At 43.5% G+C, this 20,213-nt stretch overlaps 1 protein-coding gene and 1 long non-coding RNA gene across 2 annotated transcripts; both read left to right on the forward strand.

The window, feature by feature from the left end:
* Nucleotides 1-64: 64 nt before the first annotated feature.
* Nucleotides 65-17,770, forward strand: AKIRIN2 (akirin 2). Its single transcript, XM_080584480.1, has 5 exons — nt 65-687; nt 12,101-12,244; nt 12,801-12,950; nt 16,699-16,770; nt 17,088-17,770. Exons 1-5 carry the CDS (start codon nt 474-476, stop codon nt 17,096-17,098), a joined length of 591 nt encoding a protein of 196 aa, XP_080440606.1. The 5' UTR covers nt 65-473; the 3' UTR covers nt 17,099-17,770.
* On the forward strand, nt 953-9,982 carry LOC308191734. The gene is made up of 2 exons (XR_013948242.1): nt 953-4,325; nt 6,008-9,982. It is a non-coding gene; the product is annotated as an uncharacterized lncRNA (long non-coding RNA).
* Nucleotides 17,771-20,213: the final 2,443 nt, after the last annotated feature.

The raw sequence follows: 20,213 nt of genomic DNA on the forward strand, positions 1-20,213 counted from the left end.
CGGCGGGGAGCGCAGGCGCGGTGCGGCGGGCTGCTTTTTGAATCCGCGGCGTTGTTATTGACGCCATCTTGCTGGTGCGGGAGGCACGGAGGGGAGCGCCGCCGCCGCCGCCGCCCGGGCCCCGCCGCCATCGCTCGTCATCGGCGGCCGAGGGCCGGCTGAGCGGGCCCGGCCCCGCACCCCGACACCCGCCCGGCCCCCCGCCACCTTTCGCGGCCGGTATCGGGCGCCGCCGGGGCAGGGCGGCCGCAGAGAGAGCGAGGGGAGGGCGCCCGGCCGAGCCCGAGCCCGAGCCGCGGGGGGGCCCGGGGAGAGGCCGAGAGGGAGGCGGCGGAGGGCCCTGACGCGGCCGCCCCCCCTTGTCCCTGCCTCCCGCCCGCCGCGCAGCGCGGGGAAGGCGCCTCAGGGCAGGGCCGGCCGCCTCCGCGCCCCCTGCCCGTCGCTGCGAGCCCCCTGGGCGGCCGCCCGGCGCCATGGCTTGCGGCGCCACGTTGAAAAGGACTCTGGATTTCGACCCGCTGCTCAGCCCGGCGTCGCCGAAGCGGAGGCGATGTGCGCCATTGTCAGCGCCGGCCTCGGCCGCCGCCGCCTCCTCCTCCTCCTCGTCCTTCGCCGCCGCCTCCCCGCAGAAATACCTGCGCATGGAGCCCTCGCCCTTCGGAGAGGTGTCGTCCCGGCTCACCACAGGTGAGGGGCTCGCCGTGCTCGGGAGACACCCCCCCCCCCCGCGGGGTTTGGGGTTGGTTTTATTTATTTATTTATTTTTGGGAAGGGGAGGCTGGGGTGGGCGCGGCGCCCCCCCTCCGGCCATTTTGTGTCGCAGCCGGGGGTTGGGTTGGGTTGGGTTGGGCTGGGGGGGGGGGGCGATCCCTGCTCGGCTTGGCACGGCGGCGGCGGGGAGAGACACAATAGAAATGGCCGTTTGCAGCAGCAGAGGGGGAGGAGGGACGGCGAGGAAGGAGGGGGGCGGCGCGGGCGGCTGGGGAGAGGGGTCGGGGTGGGGGGGGGGGGGCGTTTTGGGGTGGGGGGGCTGGGGAAAGGGAGCCGAAGAGTGGAGGGGTGGGGGGGGCGTGGGGCTGGGGGGAGGCTTGAGCCGGTGCCGAGGCTGGGGGGGGCTCGGCAGGGAGGGAGGGTTGTGCTTTATTTATTTATTTATTTTTGGTAATTACGGCTCTTCTTTTTTTTTTTCCTCCTTCTCTTCCACGGGTGCCTGGCTGTGGCCGGGAGAGCCGCAGGGGCGAGGACTGCGGAAATGCCGGGGGGCGGCGGGGCCGGGGCTGCCGGCGGGCGGGGGGGGGGGGGGGGGGCGTGCCCGTTCCTTGGGGGATCCCGCTGGGGTTGGGACCCCCCCATCGGGACCGTTGTGGTCGTTCCCGGGGGCCCGAGGCGAGGCGCGGCACCTCCTCGCCGTGCCCAGACGGCGGGGGGGTGGGAGGGAGGGAGCGAAGAGGGAGGGAGGGAGGGAGGGCGGCCTGTCATCAATCACCCGCAGAACGCCAGTGGGAAAAGGCAAAAGCAGATAAAACAAAGGGGGGATTCCGCTTCCAGCCCCGTAAGGCGCGTTGCCGTCCCGGATGGCCCATCCTGCGGCATCCTTCGAGTTTCCAACGAAAAGGGAGCGATGGGAGCGATTGTGTGCCGGTGTGAGAGTTGCCTTTAGGGCAGATAAAATGGGATCAAGCAGTCTCCTCGTCTCTTGGAGACGCTGGGCGAGAACGAAACCCTTCCCCATGCTTAACGTGCGAGGGATGATTCAACTGGTGGCCTTGAAGGCTTCAGGTCGGCTTGTGTAATTGTGTCAATTAAAAATCAACCGAGTTCGTTTTACCAATGAGTACGAAGAGAAGAAAGGAATGAATCTTGGCTGGGCACGCAGGACTGATTGGCCCTTCCTATGGTTAGTCTAGTGGGTGGCTTCCAGTAATGCACTTAAGAACGTTTATGCTTGCAGCCATGAGTGGTTGCAGTGATGAGGTATAGGTCTGTGTCCTTTGTGTGCAGGAAAAAGCCCTCTGTAATTGTTACAATAGAATTCCTTCTGCTGTTGCATTCATTACGCCCTTCTGTGCAGAAGTTTGCCCCGGATAACTGCCAGTGTTGACCAGGCAGTAAGTTTGAATGCGTTTTCAGATTGTCATCTCCTCCACGTCCCTCGTTTCTGTATTCTTAGTTCTGGAAGCTGTACAGTAGAACACTTCTTTTCCTTCATGGGTTTACAAAAAAAAAATTGCTCGGAGGGAAGTGTATAGAGGGCATACAAAGTACTTACACTTGGCATCAGCGCGTTGATATTTTTTGAACCTCTAGGAAAAGATCTTGAATGAGTCAGCGGTCTGGGATGAGAGCTGTGATGGATTGCACTCCCCGGTACAGTGAGGCATTATATGTGCTTTGAGATAGATCTTTCACATCAGAAATCATTTGATTCTTTCTAGAAGATAAGCGTTGCTTCATAGCGATGATTTATTTTGGCTTGTTTCTTTGGGATTTGGAAAGCTTAGGTTATGAATATTTAATATAAATATTATCTGGCCAGTACATGTGTATTGCTGAAAGGAGACAAATCAATACAATTTTCAGCAGAGATTATAGCTGCAGCAGTATTTGAGGTAATGCCTCCATTCCTATCGTAATGATTGAAGCCCTTAAAAAATAAATTGCTACTGAACTTGAGCAGATACAGGCCTCTCTTGAAAAAATTAGAGGTGGAGGTTGTAATCCATGCGAAAAGGTGGTTCTGCACTGACGAGGATGTTTTTATAGAAGGCATCATATAAAGTAGTGAAAAGTGAAGGGCACTGAATCAAAATGTCTCTTCCAGCACCGAAAGATCCTGAGCAAAGCTGGATGTGTTTGCAAGTTGGGCGCATTTACGTGGCTTTTGTGTAAAAGCTCCCTCTGGTTTCTGTTACAAGGAAAAAAAAACCTTTATGCAGTGCTAGTACAAATGTCACCGTAAAGGAGCTTGCTTGCTTTTTCCTTTTGGTTGAATTTAGGAGGATAATGATGTTGGGTATATTTTATTTCAGCCATCAGTGGACAAAATAGAGCTTATCATTTTAAAGGGGCCACAGAGATTTTGCGGGATTCATCCAATCTAATTTTGTAAACGTACATCTGACCTAATAATTTGTGGTATTCTTGATAGTCAGTTGGAAGAAATAGATGGTTTGTTCTAGAGCTCTGCCTGGGGTTGAGGCAAAGCCTACTTTAGAAATATGTATTGCTTCCCGTTGACTGTAAAATGAATTTATGTGACCATTTCTGATGCAAATGTCTCCATTTGGGTCAGATAAATCTTGCCTTCTGTCTGAAAAGAATTCCAGTCTGATTTTCAAAGTGTTCCCAACTGAGTCACTGTTTTGTTCGGTTTTATATTGAGAAATTCAGTAACAATAGCCAGAATTCAGTTGACTTCACTTATGGTTTTCTCAGGGTGTAGCTGTAATGCTGAGATTACCGACACTTAAAAGGTATCTGTCTGAATTTTATTTAAGGAAAATTATGTTGGTATGAAACCAGAGGTGTGGATATAAAGCCACATGCCAGTACTTCGTTTGAACTTCATGTTAAAGTGTTTTTTTCAACCTAATACCGTGCCGTGGTACTGTTTAACTTATCAGCACCAGAACTGCTTAGCACATGGTTAATCATTTCAGGAACGAATTATCTGGAAGCAGAATACGAATTGATTGGGGGGGGGGGGGGGGGGTTTAGAACCACGAACACAGTGTGGGCAGTCAGATGAGAAAACAGCTGTCTTTGTGGATTGCTTGCAGACAAATAAACGATAAGTCTGCTTGAGACAGGGAAGGCTTATTCATGATGAAATTTATCTCTCACAAGAGTACTTTAATATTTTGTGGTTATTTGAACAGCTGTTAGGTCACTTCCAGTTTCTCAATGAATTTGGCAGCCAAGCTGTAATTGTGGCTTCACGATCTATGTTTTCTGTGGAATTGACCTTATGCTTACTTAAGCATACTCTGTGAGTACGTTTGGTAATTTTTGGATAGCATTGTTTGCATCTAGAATTATCTTCTGAAAAGTAAGCTTGTTGTGAGCAGCACCCATCCATAGCTGCCTGACGTGAGGGGGGCCTGATCCTGCAGCAGTGTCTCTTCTGAGGAGTTTTCTCCTGGTCGGATCCTACAGATGAGTTTTACTTCGGTGCAAATTCTGGCTATAGGTGAGACTCTGGTGACACGCTGGGCGAGACAGGAAGGCAGCTCCTGATGTTACTGAGGGCGTTGAAGATCTTCCTCTGCAGGTCTCTTGGGTGTGCGCTGCGGTATCACAGGAGTATGGCCGAGTGGGCGGACTTGGTAAGGAGGGGACTGGGTCGGGACGTCTGGGTGATGCACTGTATGTGTTCTGTTCCCGGGGAAGTCCTGAGGGAGTACACAGTTTTGGTTTCAAGCTGTTAAATTTCAGCAGCTGAAGGGCAGAAGTGGTGGTATTTTTTGTATTCTCTGCTGGAGGATCTGGTTTAGAACTGATAAATTGCAGTTTTACCCCAAAGAAAGATTGCGTTCTGGGCAAGAAAATTTTATAAACATATGAATAAAATATTTACTATAAAATATAGCTCATATAAATATATGAATAAATGACATTCAAGTCCTTTCTTGAATTAAAGAGCACAGGTCAGTGTTAGGAAGCCTGCCTGTCTGGGTATTTCTGAGACAGAAGCTGCAGTGGGAAATGCAGTCCAAACAAAACCATCCGGCCAAGGGTGAGGGGGGATAATGCTGGCAGAAGTTGAAATCTCCTCGTCCGTGATACACAGTAGCTAAGAAGACAAACCCAGCCCAGCAGCTTTCTTGCCTACTACTATTTCAAAATCAGAGGTTAAGTTGCAGCCAGAACCTTGTAGAATCCAGAAGAATGTTGTATTTAAAAACAGTTTGTGAAATCTCTTAAAAATCCCCAAGCAAGCTCTTGCATCTGTGTGTGCAACGCTTCTCTCCATCTGAAACATTCATCTGCTTGAACGTTTCCCCAGTTACTCACTGGTGTTGCAAACCAAAAACTGTATGGGTGGGGTTATTGAGAATAGTCTTCACCTCAGGTCACTGGCCGAAAGCCAAGCGGAGATAATGTCAAAAATCTGAGAGTGTATGGAAACTCCTGAAGTTACGCGCTGCTTAGGAATGGGCGGGCATAATTGGTGCTTGCTGCTTTAATGGCAGCCTCTTGGCAAACGTCTCTGGTTGGAGATGGCAAAGAGAGGGGTTTGGAAGAGCCTGCCTTCTGGGAGGTGACCGAATATTTACAAACAGAAAATAGTTAAATGTCTTAAATACAAGGCCTTTGTCTTTCACAGAATAATCTGAAAAAGTGGACTAATTAGCACCAATTTTCAAAGTTAGGCAAGAAAATGACTTTGAACTTTTTGAGTAGGAAGAGCAGTTGGCCTGCCCCATAGTGTCCTCCCATGACCTTTCCGCCGTACTCTTGAGCAAACTTAGAGGGACTTCTCTCTGAAACTTCGGGTTGGGCAGTGGCCACGTCCAGGTTTGCATTTTAGATGAACAAACGTAGCAGCTTCGCAGTGAGGAGTGTAGGTCCTGCAGCATCTCTTTCTGCCTAATTTCTGTTTTGTTAACATTTATCGGCATGTGTATTTATTGCTAAATTACCATGGCAAGATGCCAGGCTTCTCATTGTGCTCCAGTTTTGCAGAAACCATCAGGATTTGAAAAACAAAACATTCCCATCCCCTAAAAAAAAGGGGGGGCAGGGGGAAGGATCGTAACGGCTGCATCTGGTCTTGATCATTTAATTTATTTGAGAAATTTCTGTATAGATGCCTGTGGTGTCTATAAATGTTAAGTACCCTTGGACTTAGATGTCGTAAAACGTAGAGGCAGTTTTTTCATTTCAGTGGCAAGTCTGATAAATGCAACGTGACATTTTTTTGTGTGCGAAGAGAAAGATCTAATTGCTGTATCTAATACATTTTGCATTGCTTGATTTATTTTTCATTGCTCAACCCCTTGATCAGGAGAGCTGGGATTTCCTGAAATAGCACGTTGGCAGGATGAGCTAACGGCTGCGCGAGCAGCCGGCTCGCCGTGGCAGAACCAGAACCTTCATCAGGCTGAGCAGCCGAGTAATTGGATCTCGCGAGGCAGCCGGTCGTGTGCCGCAGGACCCGCCACGAGCTGCTTCTGGAGCCGGAGACGCTGGCTGTGAAGTGTCAGCTTGTACCCGTTACAGGGTTTTCTGTCTTGGAGTGTGCTTCTCTGAGATGAACGTGATTTCTGAAAGTATACATTTGATTACTGAAGCCTAACACACCATGCCTAATTCAGAAACACAGCTGGAGTGATGGATGTCTGTGACCAAAGCGGAAAGAGGAGTATCTGGACCGTTTTAATTTCTGTGCTGTGTCTGTGGATGCTCTGTATGAGGAGATAAAAAAGCGAGGAATGCTGTTAACCCACTGCTCTGCGGCAGGGCTGTCCTTAGGGGCAACAAGCTGCTTCAAATCGATTCTGTGTGTCAGTAATGTGGTGGGGAGATAAAAATTAGGAATGTGGTAGCAGCAACTAAATGCTGAGTAAGGGAGATGGATCTGAAGTAGGACAGTGGTTTTGCTTCAGAGGGAGCCGAACGCCCTTAAGATGCGAGCTGCTGACGTGGGGATAGCGCTCGACGGATTCGCTTAGAAGAAATCTCAGGCAGGGTTCAGGTCCGAATGCACACGTTGAACAGTGACACTGCAGACTGAAACCCGAGCTTCAGGTTCCATTTCAGGGCAGGAAAACTGCTGCTCTGATTTCAGCCTATTGAGTCACCTACCTCCTTGTTCTGCCAACGTTTCCTTCAGCTAAACGAGAGAAGCTGGGAACTGAGATGCGAGACTGCCGGTTTGAAAATCAAGCCAAAAAAGAAAAATCCTTCAGGGGAAACAATCATCACTTTTGTAGTTGATAAGAGGTTATTAAAATGGAGAAAATAATTGTTTGCCTTGTTACCTTTTCAAATTGAACTGCTGCTTCCCTTGTACATAATTTCTGGGTAATTACAGGTCAGGATGAAGTAATTAGATGACAGAACTTTGGAAAAAAAATAATTTCTCGTCTTTTTGTCATGAATTAAAGGAAGTGAGAAGTAGACATCACTCCCAGGAAGTAAATATTTGGCTTGGTAATGCATCAGTGTGACAGATCATATTTCAGTTGTCAAATGTGAATTCTGAATTGCCCCTTCAGGTTTTCACCTCTCTTCGTTGCGTGCGAAAGCAACATAAATGTGTAATTCTGTTTCCCTGAATCATAGCTCAGATTTGGAAAGAAGGCTTGGGCGAGTGCCATCCGTCACCCGAATGCAAGATTTCACGAGCAAAGATACTTCACATGATGATCCTAGCAGACAGCACTCCAGATGAGAAGGAGTATCTGTGCATTTCATTAAGTTCAGGTGTATGTAGCCAAATCCCCCGTGCCTTGCGCAGTCATGGCGACCACAGCAGTCTTACCCTTCTTTGTCCTGGCATTGAACCTGGCCTTCTACATGAGGGTTAGAAGAAGGGGACGCACGGTTCGGTCTTGCGTAACCGCTGGCATCCACAGTCATCTCGAATTGGGAACATCACTTAGGAGTGCCGCTTCATTTCAGTGTGTTAGGAGCTTGGCTTTCTGCTGCCCTACATTCAGCAGGCCTGGTTTTCGCTTTCAGCCCCTCTGCCCGGGGTTTCCTGTAGCTGTCTTTGTGCTTTCTGAGCTACCCCTAGCCCATAGGAAACACTGAGCACGGGGGATATGGTGAAGTTAAAATGAAACCAAAGGTAGGCCGCCGTGATGTAGGTCTGATTGTATTAAATATGTGCCTTCTGTCGTCTCATACGTAACATTGCTGCATGAAACACAATAGCTGGCTTGAACTTCACCACCAATAAGATGGATGCAAGTGTTATTTAGAACACCTAATGAATTCCAGTACATATGATTCAAGTTCTCACTTCAGTTTTACAGTCTTAGAGAAGCTTGCTTAAATTTAGGTTTTCTCTAATCAGTACACTTTCAGATTCTAGATTTCTACGTATAAAGAAATTTGTTAATTAAAATGCACGTCATTGTTGAAAAAGACAGTTTGGGCCTTCATATCTAAGGAGCAAACCTGTCCTGTCTTTGACACCAGTTAAATGAATGCTTTAATTTAGTTGTCAGTGCAGAGAGAGTAGGTACACCTACTGGAAGTGAAGGAAGTGAAGAAACAATGTGAAAAGGCAGGAAGGTTTTCTGGAATCCAAAGTAGGTTGGAGAATGAGATCTGCTAATTTTTAAACTTCGTTTAACTAGGCCAGAGTTTTAAAGGGCTTGACACTTCGACGTCTGCTTTGTAGATACTGTTCAGAAGTTGCTTGGTTCTCACTGCCTTAGCATTTCATGGCTGCTTTCATGTACTGATGCACTGTAAAAACTGTTTTTAAAGAAAATGTTTATTCATTGGACATATTTGACTGGATTTTTTAAGCAAAACGGTAAATGCTGAAAGTGGCTTGATGCATTCAACAACTACTCTTACTCTGCTAGGTTCAGTTAAAATAAATAAATTTTAAGGTCATAATCATGGTTTACGCTTACTTTGGGTAGTGCTTGTGTGAATGCACTCTGGCAAATCCAGAATGCTTCGTTCACTTATAAACATAAATGCAAATTAAGAACGTGAATAAATGTGTGTTGTCTGTGTGACCTCTGTGAATTTGGACATACTCTAGCTCTTTTACGCTTTTCTAAACATAATGTATTAACCCATTATTTGCATCCTTTAATAGTTACTTGAAATGTTTTTATAAACAAGTGTAATACAGATCAAATCTAGGCCAGTTTTAATCCAGTTTTAGTGACTTGGATTTGTTATTTAATTTTCATTTGAAATTGGCTGTAAATGTTTGCAAATTTACACTTTGCAGTGAAGTCATTTAGCTTGAAGTAATGGATTTTATGCCGCTGTATGTTAGTAAAGAATATACTGATGTGGTCCTGCCTGCTGCAAAAATGCGCCTGCGTAATTTGAAGTATTACTAGTCCAGATTGAATGGCTTGATGGTGTGTTAAAGGAGCACTTTTTGCATCTTGGTCTCCATGTCACAAATGGGGAAGCCTGAGTCATTCTCAGTCACTTGCCTGTGCTCGCAGCGCTCTGTAGTCCTGCTCTACACGCTGACCAGCAGGACTTTAAATCCCCCCATTAGACCAAATATAGGAGTGCTGGTAACCCAAAGAGCTTAACGGCATGCTCACGTGTGCAGCCAGGACTTCAACTTCCAGCCTTTTTTTCTGGTAGCTGTTTGCAGTGCAGGCAGTGCATTGTCATTTCGACATAGTTCCCTGCTCCCTCCTGTATTTGTTTAGTTTTAGCCCTTTCCCTCAAGTTACAGCTGTGCAAGCCATCAAAGCAGCTTTTTATTAAAGGGGGGAGGGCTGTCCCAGTGTGCCTGTCAGAAGCTTTTCTTAAGGCTTTTGATTGTCAGTGCAAGATTAGAAGAAAGCGAGTTATTTTTTTTTTAAGAAAAAGTATTGTCAAATTAGAAGTAGGTGAAATTAGTCTAATATTATTGAGATTTCTGTGCCCACAATTCAATATAATTTTGAATAGAATTGTGTATCCTTGGTGCACAGCCCTTCATTTCCTGTCCCAGTTGAAGCTGTTTTCCTAAAGTCAGTACATGATTTTTTTTTTCCCCTGCTTGTATATCTTGCTTTTGATCCTTCTTTTCTGCCTGTCATTTTTACGTTTTCTCTGAATTGTTTTCTTTTTGATTTGCAGAGGTTGTTAGGGCTGGAAGGAACCTAGCTGATGATTGTTGCTTTAACTCCTGTGGTTTTATCCAGTGACCAGCTTTTTTTTCAGCTTTTTTTTTTTTCTTAACAAATTTGGAGGTTAATCTGGTTTGAAAATATTTCTGCATAACTATAATACTAAGAAGAGTTAGAAGATTTCTATCTAAGTTGTTACACCCCAAATTTGGCTTACATACAGAATTTGGAAAGCCTGCCCGAGACCACGTAGTCATAGTGAGGGCTGCACGTGGCGTGTTGTGTTTGTCTGTTGATGTAAATACAGCGTGTGTCCTTGTAGTGTGGACATGCTTTAGGACAGATGTTATCTTAGGAGCTGACTCGCTTCTTGCTCACAATTGAGCAGTATCTCTTTAGCTAGAGCAGCACAGGATTATGAGGAAAAATACTGTTTTGTGGCCATAATGCTGTTGAGTAAAACATTGCAGCGCTGCCTCCAAATGTCTGATGCAGTGTGTATGCATGAGACAAATCCTACATGGGATTCTGCTTCGTTTTGGAAGCCTACCTTTGTCTTGGTTTAACCTGATCTATGTATTTCTGTACCACAGTGGAGGTGTATATATAAATATGTCCTACAAGAAGTATAAATTCTCCAGTCAGCCTTGAGTGCATTTCTTCCCCCCCCTTCCTCACTTCCTTCATTTGCTGATTGTATTTCTTTATTATGTCTTCTGCAGCTGCAGTTTCTTTCAGCAAAGTTACTGTTCCCCTTGTAGGAGACTGAAAATTGTTCAAGCACTGTAGGCATGGGACTGACAAGGTAGAAATTGCAGGGCTCTTCACCAGCGAACAAAATCCAAACAAGCTCCTTTGCTGAGAAGGCACTGATATTTCTGTTGACTGGAAATGGTTTCCTCTCTAATAAACTGGAAGCTCCTGGATTGATTTATGGAATTGGAGACCCAACACAATCGTTAAACCTCTGAACTAGGCATTGGCAAATGTTTGTTTCTGCTTGCGCTAGCATAGGCTTCAGCCATGAACTGAAAAAGCTGTCTGCTGAAGTAAACCTGCTTCAGCTGGTGGCTTACAAGGAAATGTGCAAATATGGAACCTCAAGAACTTTCTGTTCTCAAACACTGAAATTTGGTAGAGAAATTTCAACAGTATTGGTAAAATGAACAGAAGCAGGAAGGAACCGAGTGGAGTCCTTTTTAGCTCTGACACGACGATGCTGATTTGTGTGTATGTGAGCTTTGGAAAGCTGTCTGCCAGAAGCTTAGAAGCTCAGTCTCAATGGAAGCCGATTGCTTAGGGAAATGGTTTTTCAAAATGTATTTGAGTGTTTAAGAATTGTCATAAGGAAGAAGTCTTTGGAGGTCTCTTTCTGTGAAGGTCCCCTGGAAGGTGAGGGAGGGGAATGCATTTTTTAAATATTTGACATAGCCAGGGGATATCCATTCAGGGCACTGATGTTCCTGAGAGCTTTTTGTCACGTGGAATTTAAGAGAAAAAGCACACAGGCCTGATAGTTTTATTGCAAGGATTGTTTTTTCCTTGTCATTTCTCATTTCAACAGAAATCATGTTATTGAAAGCACCTGCTGTATTTTTCACGGTGCGATCAAATGCTGACCATTGACCAATTGCCATACTTAATTTAAAATAGGCTATTGATCCATCCACAGGGTTTATTTGAATAGATCTGGGGCTATGAAAAAATGTTGAGGAATACATTCGTATTTTGCCTGTCAGTTTCTAGTTCTTGGAGGTTTTAAGCTGTAGTTGCTTTAGAAATACTTTGTCTAAATTGTTTCCCTCTCTGCTTTGCTGATTGTGTGCCAGTAACTGTACAGGGAGGAGTGGTATTTCTTGGAGATGTGGTATTCTGGAGTCTTCTGTTCCCATTAGCTCTGTGAATGATAACCATGGTGTGTGGAGGAGAAAGGTGATTGCAGATGAAACATTTGGAGGGAAGGTGATGAATGCCAGTGGAAGTTCTACAGCTTATTTTTTACCACGTGTGTTGTACAGTTGATGGTTCCTAAATTTTAAAGTTCTGCTGTTAATTTTTGTTAGCAGTACTCTGGCACAGATGTTTGACCTTAACTAACAACATACTTCGCTAGTGTTTTCCTTGTGAAACAGTCTGGAGTTACCTTCCTTTTGGTTAAGTTTCATTATTTGGCTTGTGTCTTAGGTAAAATGTTGTTTTTGCAGGACGTGTTTTTAAGAGTCTAGCTCTTGTCATCTACAGTATTTGGCGTTTGAGTGGAAATAAACTTAAGTGAAATTCTGAAATGTAATTATTTTAGCCTTTTAATTCTTCTGTTGTTTTTCTTCTAGAACAAATTCTGTACAACATAAAACAGGAGTACAAACGCATGCAGAAGAGGAGACACTTAGAAAATAGCTTCCAGCAGACAGATCCTTGTTGTTCTACTGATGCACAGCCACATGCATTTCTCCTTACTGGACCAGCTTTGCCAGGTACCCAGAAAATTCTGTGTAATTTTCACTATGTTTTCGGATTCCGAGTCAATAATTTTCCCTAGTTGTCTTGTGTTTTATGGTACCTTCTCATCACTTACTCTTTTTTGGGCAATACCAGCATTGATCTGGAAGATTGTACCTTCTCATTTTAGCAGTCAGTGGGACGCAAAGCTTTTAAGGTTTTCAAGAGACCATCCTGCTTACCCTGCAGCTGATCTTATAATAGGCTTTAGTGGAGCAGCTGTCTTTGCAAAAATATGCTACAATTTTAATACTAAATGGAAGCTTGAATGTAAGTGGCAATGGCCATTTGTGTAACATTGTGGAACAACACTGGGTGTTTTGATACTGATGCGTATCATCAATCACAGATGTCTTCCTTTTGAGTGTTCAGTCAAATTTTACTTTAATTAAAAGTGTTCAAATGACACAAACTTTTCTCCAAATGTTTTGTAAAGTTTCTTTAACGTAAAAGATGTGAAGAAAACTGATTATGTTACTGGTTCAGAACTACTTACGAGTGGTAAATTGGTGCACCCAAATATTTTCTTAGGTACTTCATCTGCAGCATCATCACCATTGAAAAAAGAACAGCCTCTGTTTACTCTCAGACAAGTTGGAATGATCTGTGAACGTTTGCTGAAAGAGCGTGAAGAGAAAATCCGTGAAGAGTATGAAGAAATTTTGACCACAAAACTTGCAGGTATTTAATAGTTCAAAATAATGTGCTAGGATGAGTTCAGAATTGTAATTCTTTTGTCATTTTTGTGATATGCTGTGTTTTTTTCTGACCTAATCTGATTAAGGAATGAGATTGTATACGGGACAGAAAAAAATATGTGTAGTCTCTTTGATAGGATTTTCTCTTCTGTGCTGCCTTGGATAGAAACTGTGACTCCTGGGTATTACCAATCAATGGAAACAGAGGTTTTATTTCAGATAGAATTTTCTCTTGCTATCATGTTTGAATTGATCATTTCCTCTTCGTGTTTTTTTGCCAGAAAGACTTTCTATTTTACTGGCTTAAGAGCTCTTTGTGAAGGACTTTTTTTTTCCTGCTTGGGAACTGACTTCCTTCTTCTGGAATTTGGCAAGAAGACAGTACCTAAGATTTCCCTTTCTCTTCCCAGTTACTTATATTACACTGCTGCCAGTGGAGTAGTTTGGTTGCTGCTTGAGCATCACTAGTTGAGATGCATTTCTGATACTGTGTGTTGAATTCTTGTATTTCCTACCACTCAACTGATACTTTTGGTGCCTGATGCCAACTTATATTTTGTTAAGGATCATGTTAATGTCGGCACTGAAAAAAGGACCTTTCTTTAGTTGTCGTTGTCCTCTACTTCTAAGCATTTTGGTAATGTCTGAGCACCTAAATTCTGGTGCGTTCAGAGGTAGGTGCCTTCACAATGTGATCTGGTGTCTAATTTAATACTTAGTGGTTAGTGAATATCTTCTGAGTGCACTCTTTGGCAGCAAATCTGCTTTTAAATACCCACCCATCACCATTCTGCATCCCACCTGAACACACACCAGGATTAAAGTTTGTAAGTCTATCCAGGTATGGGAGTAAAACCTTCTGCGGGTATGCCCACACAGGAGGTCACCAGGCTTGTGTCAGGGTTGTGGGTTGTCCATGACAGTGTTGTCTCTGCACCTGAGCCCATGTTCATGTTCTGTGCTTGCTGGTCTGCCACTGCTCTATAAAAACTGGCATAGTTCTAAGTCCCTCTTAAATCTACATTTCTTTAATACATAATTAGCCTTAAATACTTAATTTTGTTTGGGCCTAATGTTCCATTTCTCCAGTTTTCTTTTTAACCTGCTTCAGACTGATGAACTAGGATTCTGTAGAGTTTTCTTCTAATTTGTGTGTTAGGAATTGGGTCACTTCTTGTGTTCTCTTAAAGCATATTTCGGTTAACAGTGATCATCGTAACCAGTTGAAGAGCAGATATGTTTGTAGATTTGCCCCAGATGTTTTCTGACATTTTCTGTAGTTCTTTACAGCAGGAACCCTTCTGGCAAGTTCTTGCATGTGCTCTTTGTGTCAGTCTGAAAGTCCTTTAGGAAGGAAGGGTGGCTTCTGCTGGGGGCATGGGGCAGTTTACAGTGAGATGAGATGAGGTGTATTTGTTCTTAGGGTCATTGCTGAAAGAGGTCAAGTTACTGCATCCCATATATCAAGCTGTTAGTAAATTTTCAGTTTTATGTAGGAATTTAGAAAGAGAGACTGCCAAAAGAATTCAGACTAATTCCTTCCTTAGGCGGCCAGTAGCATTTTTCTGCTGACAGTGATTATATGCTTTTCTAAACTTTGTGCAGTAAGGTGATACTACTCCTTACAGACTAGTGAAATCAGTGGAAATGTAACTGGAAATTCTGTAAGAGATCTTAATTGAATAGCTTCTTTCAAGGGACTTAACTGAATGCTTGGATCTCAGGTATTTTCCTTGTTTCCTGTCTGAATCACAGTTTTCTTGTAAGTAGTTAGCCAGATACTGCCTTTTTTCCCCTCTCTGCCATGTTCTTTGTGAGCAGAGTTGCCTTTCATACAGAGTTAGCGTTTGATGAATGGAAAACTCAGATCACTGTAATGCCCTGATTTCCTTTCTGTCTGTTACTCAAAACCTCTGTGTTAGCATAAAGTTGGGATTGCAAAATCCTTTGCAGATCTGAAAACCAGAGGAGGGAGTGCAAGGGGCTCCGTGAAACTTTAGCTTGAAAGCTGTTCTAGAATTTGCTTGTGAAAAATAGCTCTCTATTACTGTGGTTCAAGTTATAGAGTAGTTAGAGTATAGCAATATCATTTGTGTGTAGGGTATATGGCCATCTTTTGACTTAAACTGTTAGAATGTATGGTGCGGGATTCCAGCTGGGCAAGTATCTTTACAGTTGTTCACTTCAGTTTTCAAACAGTTCAGTTTAGATCACTCTTGCCTTTGGATTGCTTAACTTCCTCAAGCTGAGTGCCACAAGAAAGGGGATTTTTAGTAACCGTGGATTCTTTAAATTGCCAAAGCCATACTGTTAACAAAGATGACACTACAAAAGTGGCTGTCTATGTTGACTTAAACCATTAAGGAAGAAAGGTTGCAGGATGGTTTCTGGCCTTTAATACATAACTTTTAGGAAAAGTTCTGGTTGCTGTTGTTTTTGGAAATGGTTTCTGGGCAACAAATCCTTCAATCTGCTCTTTGTGTTATTTTGTTGTTTGGCTAAGATCCTCACATGGCTGCTGAAAAGCCATCAATCAGAACTGCACTGAAACAGAGGTTCTGCTTGTGGGCAGAGGGGAACTGGCTGCCATGACACTGGGCCCGTTCAGGCAAGGATGAATGTCCTTAGATCACTGAGTCAGGTCCATACTTGGGGCTGCTGCGGCTGCTGCAATACTTGCTGATTACTGATACGCTGTTTACTTCAAAGGTGAAGCTCATCCCTGCAAGAGGATGGGGACTTTAATGGGGCAAACCTGTGGGACTAGGAACCACTACCAATGTAACTGCATTTTTGGTTGAAGATTGCCTTCTTTGACCTTGCCCTTTTCTCAGAACACCCCACATTGCTGCACATGTATTTTTCCACAAGGGAGGAAGGGGAATGGAGAGGAGCGGCATCTGGTAGATATTACTCTCCTTGTTCAATTTCCTAATTCTGAAAGGTGATATCCTGCTGATGAGTGCAGTATTAAAGCTGAATAAAATATTGTGAGTGTATGTATGTGTGTATAGAAATAATCTGTCTGGGAAATAACAGTGCTTAGTCCAAAGCTAAACGAATGTTTGATACCTAAATTTCATTTCAGATCACGCAGTGGCTGTTTTCATGCAGTCCACAGTCAGCTGTGTGGCTACTTCTGTGGCTGGGATTAGTGAAGTGCTAGTCACTTAGCATCTCATCTTTTTAGTTTGCCTTTTGCTTTTCATTTTCGGCTAGTCACCAAAAAGAGTTTCTAACTTTGTAGCAAGTCCCTTTCCTGTACCTTTGTTTCCATACCATTAAACTAATTTGGTTCTACATCTGGTAGTGGCAAGAGCAGAGAGAAGTTACATTTCCAGCCCTAGCACTGACCATAATGCTGTGTTTGCTGAACTGCTCTGCCCTTCTTAGCATCTGTGAAATGAGCATACTCAGTTACTTCAAAATAACAGATTCTGACTCTTAGCATATACTGGGTGTATCGAGGTCTTTGTGTATGTGCAATATAGTTATCTTTGATAATATTACTGTTTTTCTAAGGGAAATTCTTTTAATTAAGGGGACATGCTGCATCGTTCATGGGGGATGGAAAAGAAATGGCAGCTATGAACTGTGCAGTCACTTAAAACTGCTGTTAGTGGATGTGTGTTTAATTGATATGATTTATATGGTATAAAAAGTAGCCTTGAATATTTTTCAGCCTGAGTTAAACTTAATAGACTCACACTTCTAATGTTTCATGCTTGCAGAACAATACGACGCATTTGTGAAGTTCACGCATGATCAAATCATGCGACGATATGGAGAACAGCCTGCCAGTTGTGAGTATCTATTTCTTGCGGTTCCTGTAGCAGCATTGGATTACCAAACGTTCAATAGTTTAAATGGCCTTTGTTCATTGTTAAGCTTCGACTAGGACCCAAGGCAAAAATTCTTCATGTTGGTAGTATGGAGAGCCGAGGTTGAAAGGAAGATATGCGGTAAAATGCAGCTTTGGTTTTAAAACATGCAGAGCTGTCACCCATTAGGTGCTGGTTTTTGATGTTGAAAAAGGTTTTGATATTGCTATACCAGGTTTGTGATAGCCCTGCCTTTTGTTACCTTCATCATTAACTCTTGTTTTTTTTTCTTTTTTCAGACGTTTCATGAATCACATTTTCTGCATATGTGGGCTGCCCTATACACCCCGTTTTATTGTTGCAAGCTGTCCCAGTAATGACTTGCAGCAATGCCATATTTTTTCCCCCTGTGAACACAGGTTATTTCAAGCTTTTGTCAGTGGCAACCACTCTTATGCAGCAACTGGTTTTGGAGTGCTCCCTGATGTCAGTACCACCTGGATGTGGACCTTTGCTACCTGTAATAATACCAGTGGCCTCATTTGCTGTATCATTACGATTTGGCTTCTTATGTTAATAAGTTTGAAAAAGTAAAGGATTAAAGCTGGTGTTCTAGAAGTTGCCCTTCACTGGTTGTGTAAATAAAAATGTAGAATGACACTTCTGGCTGAAGTTAGTGTGGTTTTCATAACTGTGCACTACAACAGAGCTGTAATCACAGTTAAATTAGAATGTAATCCCAGGACAATTTTAAGCAAATAGCCCACAGTACTGCCTGTGAAATAGTGAAGGAGGGCATTTCTGTATTCCATGACTTTTTTGGGGGTTAAGAATGGGTTTATATGATTTCTCATTTTTGTAGTTTTTATTTATTCTATCAGTCTTTAACAAATGTTTATTGCTGCAATTTTTCAGTGTATCATTGTTTTACTGCCCTTGTAGTACTGGAATTTAGTTGGAAGAATAAAACATTTACTTCTAATCTGTTTGTTTTTAATATGCAGGTGGAACTTTTGCTGTGTATGAATAAACTTAAATCTGAGTGTTTAAATGAAAACTGTATTTACTAGCAGTAGTGGGTGGGTCAGAATTTTAGGAAAGGAAGTGGATGGAAACCTCACATAATTCTTCAGAGGCTAAGAAATGCTTCTTAGATTGGATGTATTGTTTCAGTTAGGGAAGCATGTTTGTGACACAACTGACAAAATACTGATTTAACTTGCTGCAGCTGACTGGAAACAGCTGTGCGTGTCTTCCTTCAGATTTAAGTGACACATCAAAGGAAGTCTGTTCCTAAGCTAGAGCAGGTGCTTGGTGCTTGCACCACAAGCTGCAGCTACCTAGGTGCTGGAAGAGCTGAAGGCGTGCAACCTCTGCGTTCTGGGCCTAGGAGTTTGTTGTTAGATACGCTCAGCTGTTTCCAAACTGCTGTGTAAGTGGTGGCTGCTGTTGTCTGTGTAATTCTGAGTCACAGCACGAATGACTGAAACGTTACTACATGGTAATTCCAGAGCTGTGTGCCACGGGTAGGAGTATTGCTCATCACATGACTCGGATTATCTGCTTTGGGGACTTAAAGGCAGTTTTAAACTAATCCTTCGATTAAACTGTTCTCTAAATTAACTTACCTAATGTCAACTTCTGCTTAAGTGGACGTCTGTGTGTAGTGGATCTTTGTACCACGTCAAATTAGTGGGGAAGTTCCAGCTGAAATGTAATGGAGCCTGGTAGATTTGTGCGTTAACTGGCTTGTGCTGTTGGTTATGATTTCAGAGGAGCCATGAGAGTTCTAGCTCTTAGTGAACTTCCATTCCCTCGGTAGTGGTGCGAGTCCAGAATTACGCACGTAGCCACGCTCTCCGAGGATTTTCTGCACGCTTTCCTGAAGCCTGCCTGACCTTAATATTTGGATTCTTCTTAACTGTATTTCAGAATGTCAGAGCTCTCTGCCAGACTGCTCTTGTGGGTCTTCCAGTACTGAAGACAAAACTATCGAGGTTCTACTAACTTCTGTCTGCCTCGGGGTTCTCAGCCCCCCTCCTTCTTGGTTGTTTTAGGGCTTTCTCCTGGTGTTAACTTGTTGAGGGCAGGAAAACTCTTGCTTCTGGGTGGACCACTACCCAGATTCCAGCCTCCTGATGCATCTCCCGTATCTCCCATGTTCCAGGAGATCTTTGTTCTGGCTTGATAGGAAAGAGTATGTGCCTAACTGATAATTGGAGGTAGGAGTAGAATTAAAATACCAGCCATTGTGATTGTCTCTCTGTCTCAGCTTATCTTATCCTTCAGGATATTAAGAGTTATTATAAATAAGAAGTGATGTCATGTTAGCACCCAGTCATTCCTGTGCTGCTCCAAATTAATGCATAGTAAACAGTCCTCTGGCTGATTAATGCCACCATGGGTGCTTATGCCTCACAGCTGTGGTATGCCTAATTTGTGCCTGTTTTGAAAATGAGGTTGCATTCCTTGAAAAAATTTTTTACCTGCTGCTTGTTGTTTGACTTCAGACTGGCTCTTTCTCTAATCTCAGTGATTAATATCTGATGCGATGGCTGTCACATGAAAGGCTTGTTTTAGCAGGTAGCTTACTCTTCAGTGGGAAAATGGTTGGCTGCTTGATTACTGTTGGAGGGAAAAAAAAAAAAAAAAGGTGTTTTGGAGGGCTTAGGGTAAAGCAGAAATGGGTAAGACTCAACAATTAGTGTATTCTTGGCGCTGCATTTTGTGGTTTCCAGAGCTTTTGTTGATGATTTTGCAATTTGTGTGTAACTGCAGTCCAAAAGCAAAGCAAATTGAGGACAATTGACTGCAACTTTACAGACTGAAACCAAAGATCTTGGTTAACCTGTTTTTAAGATAGTGACGCTTAAATTCTTTTCAAGCAGATGATGGTTACTGTAAACTGAAAAAGCAGCACGTACTTTGTGTGTAGATTTTCGTCTAGATAGGAAAGCACACAACCATGAGGTTCTTCAGCATTTTTCAAGGTTGAAAAGGAAGGAGATTCGAGCAATCTTGTGTGCTGATGCTTGAGATCTGCTCAAGCACTCTTGCACAGCAAGACCATTACCAGATTCTGGTTGTTAGAGGCTGTGTTTTGTGAAGGATTCTTTCCAGTCCTCAGTTGGGAATTGGGAAGGATTTATCTGCGTGATTCTGCAGTGGGGAAGAAAAACATTTAAGCTGGAAAAATACTAAGAGTTCATGCTCTTGTTGTGAACCAGCGCTTGTGACTTTTGCATGGAAGTAATGAGATGAAACATGAAGATAAATGTTTGCCTTTAACACCAGATTATATTTGCTGTTGTAGTCGGCTCCATGGATCTTTTAGTTTCTCTTAAAAACTCTCGAGTTCTTGCTGTTGGAAACCAGTAAAGGTATCAAGAACAAAATACTTCATATAGAATAACAGAGAAAAACAC

The sequence above is a fragment of the Anser brachyrhynchus genome, assembly GCF_964034855.1.
Source record: "Anser brachyrhynchus genome assembly, chromosome: 3".
Lineage (NCBI taxonomy): Eukaryota > Metazoa > Chordata > Aves > Anseriformes > Anatidae > Anser > Anser brachyrhynchus.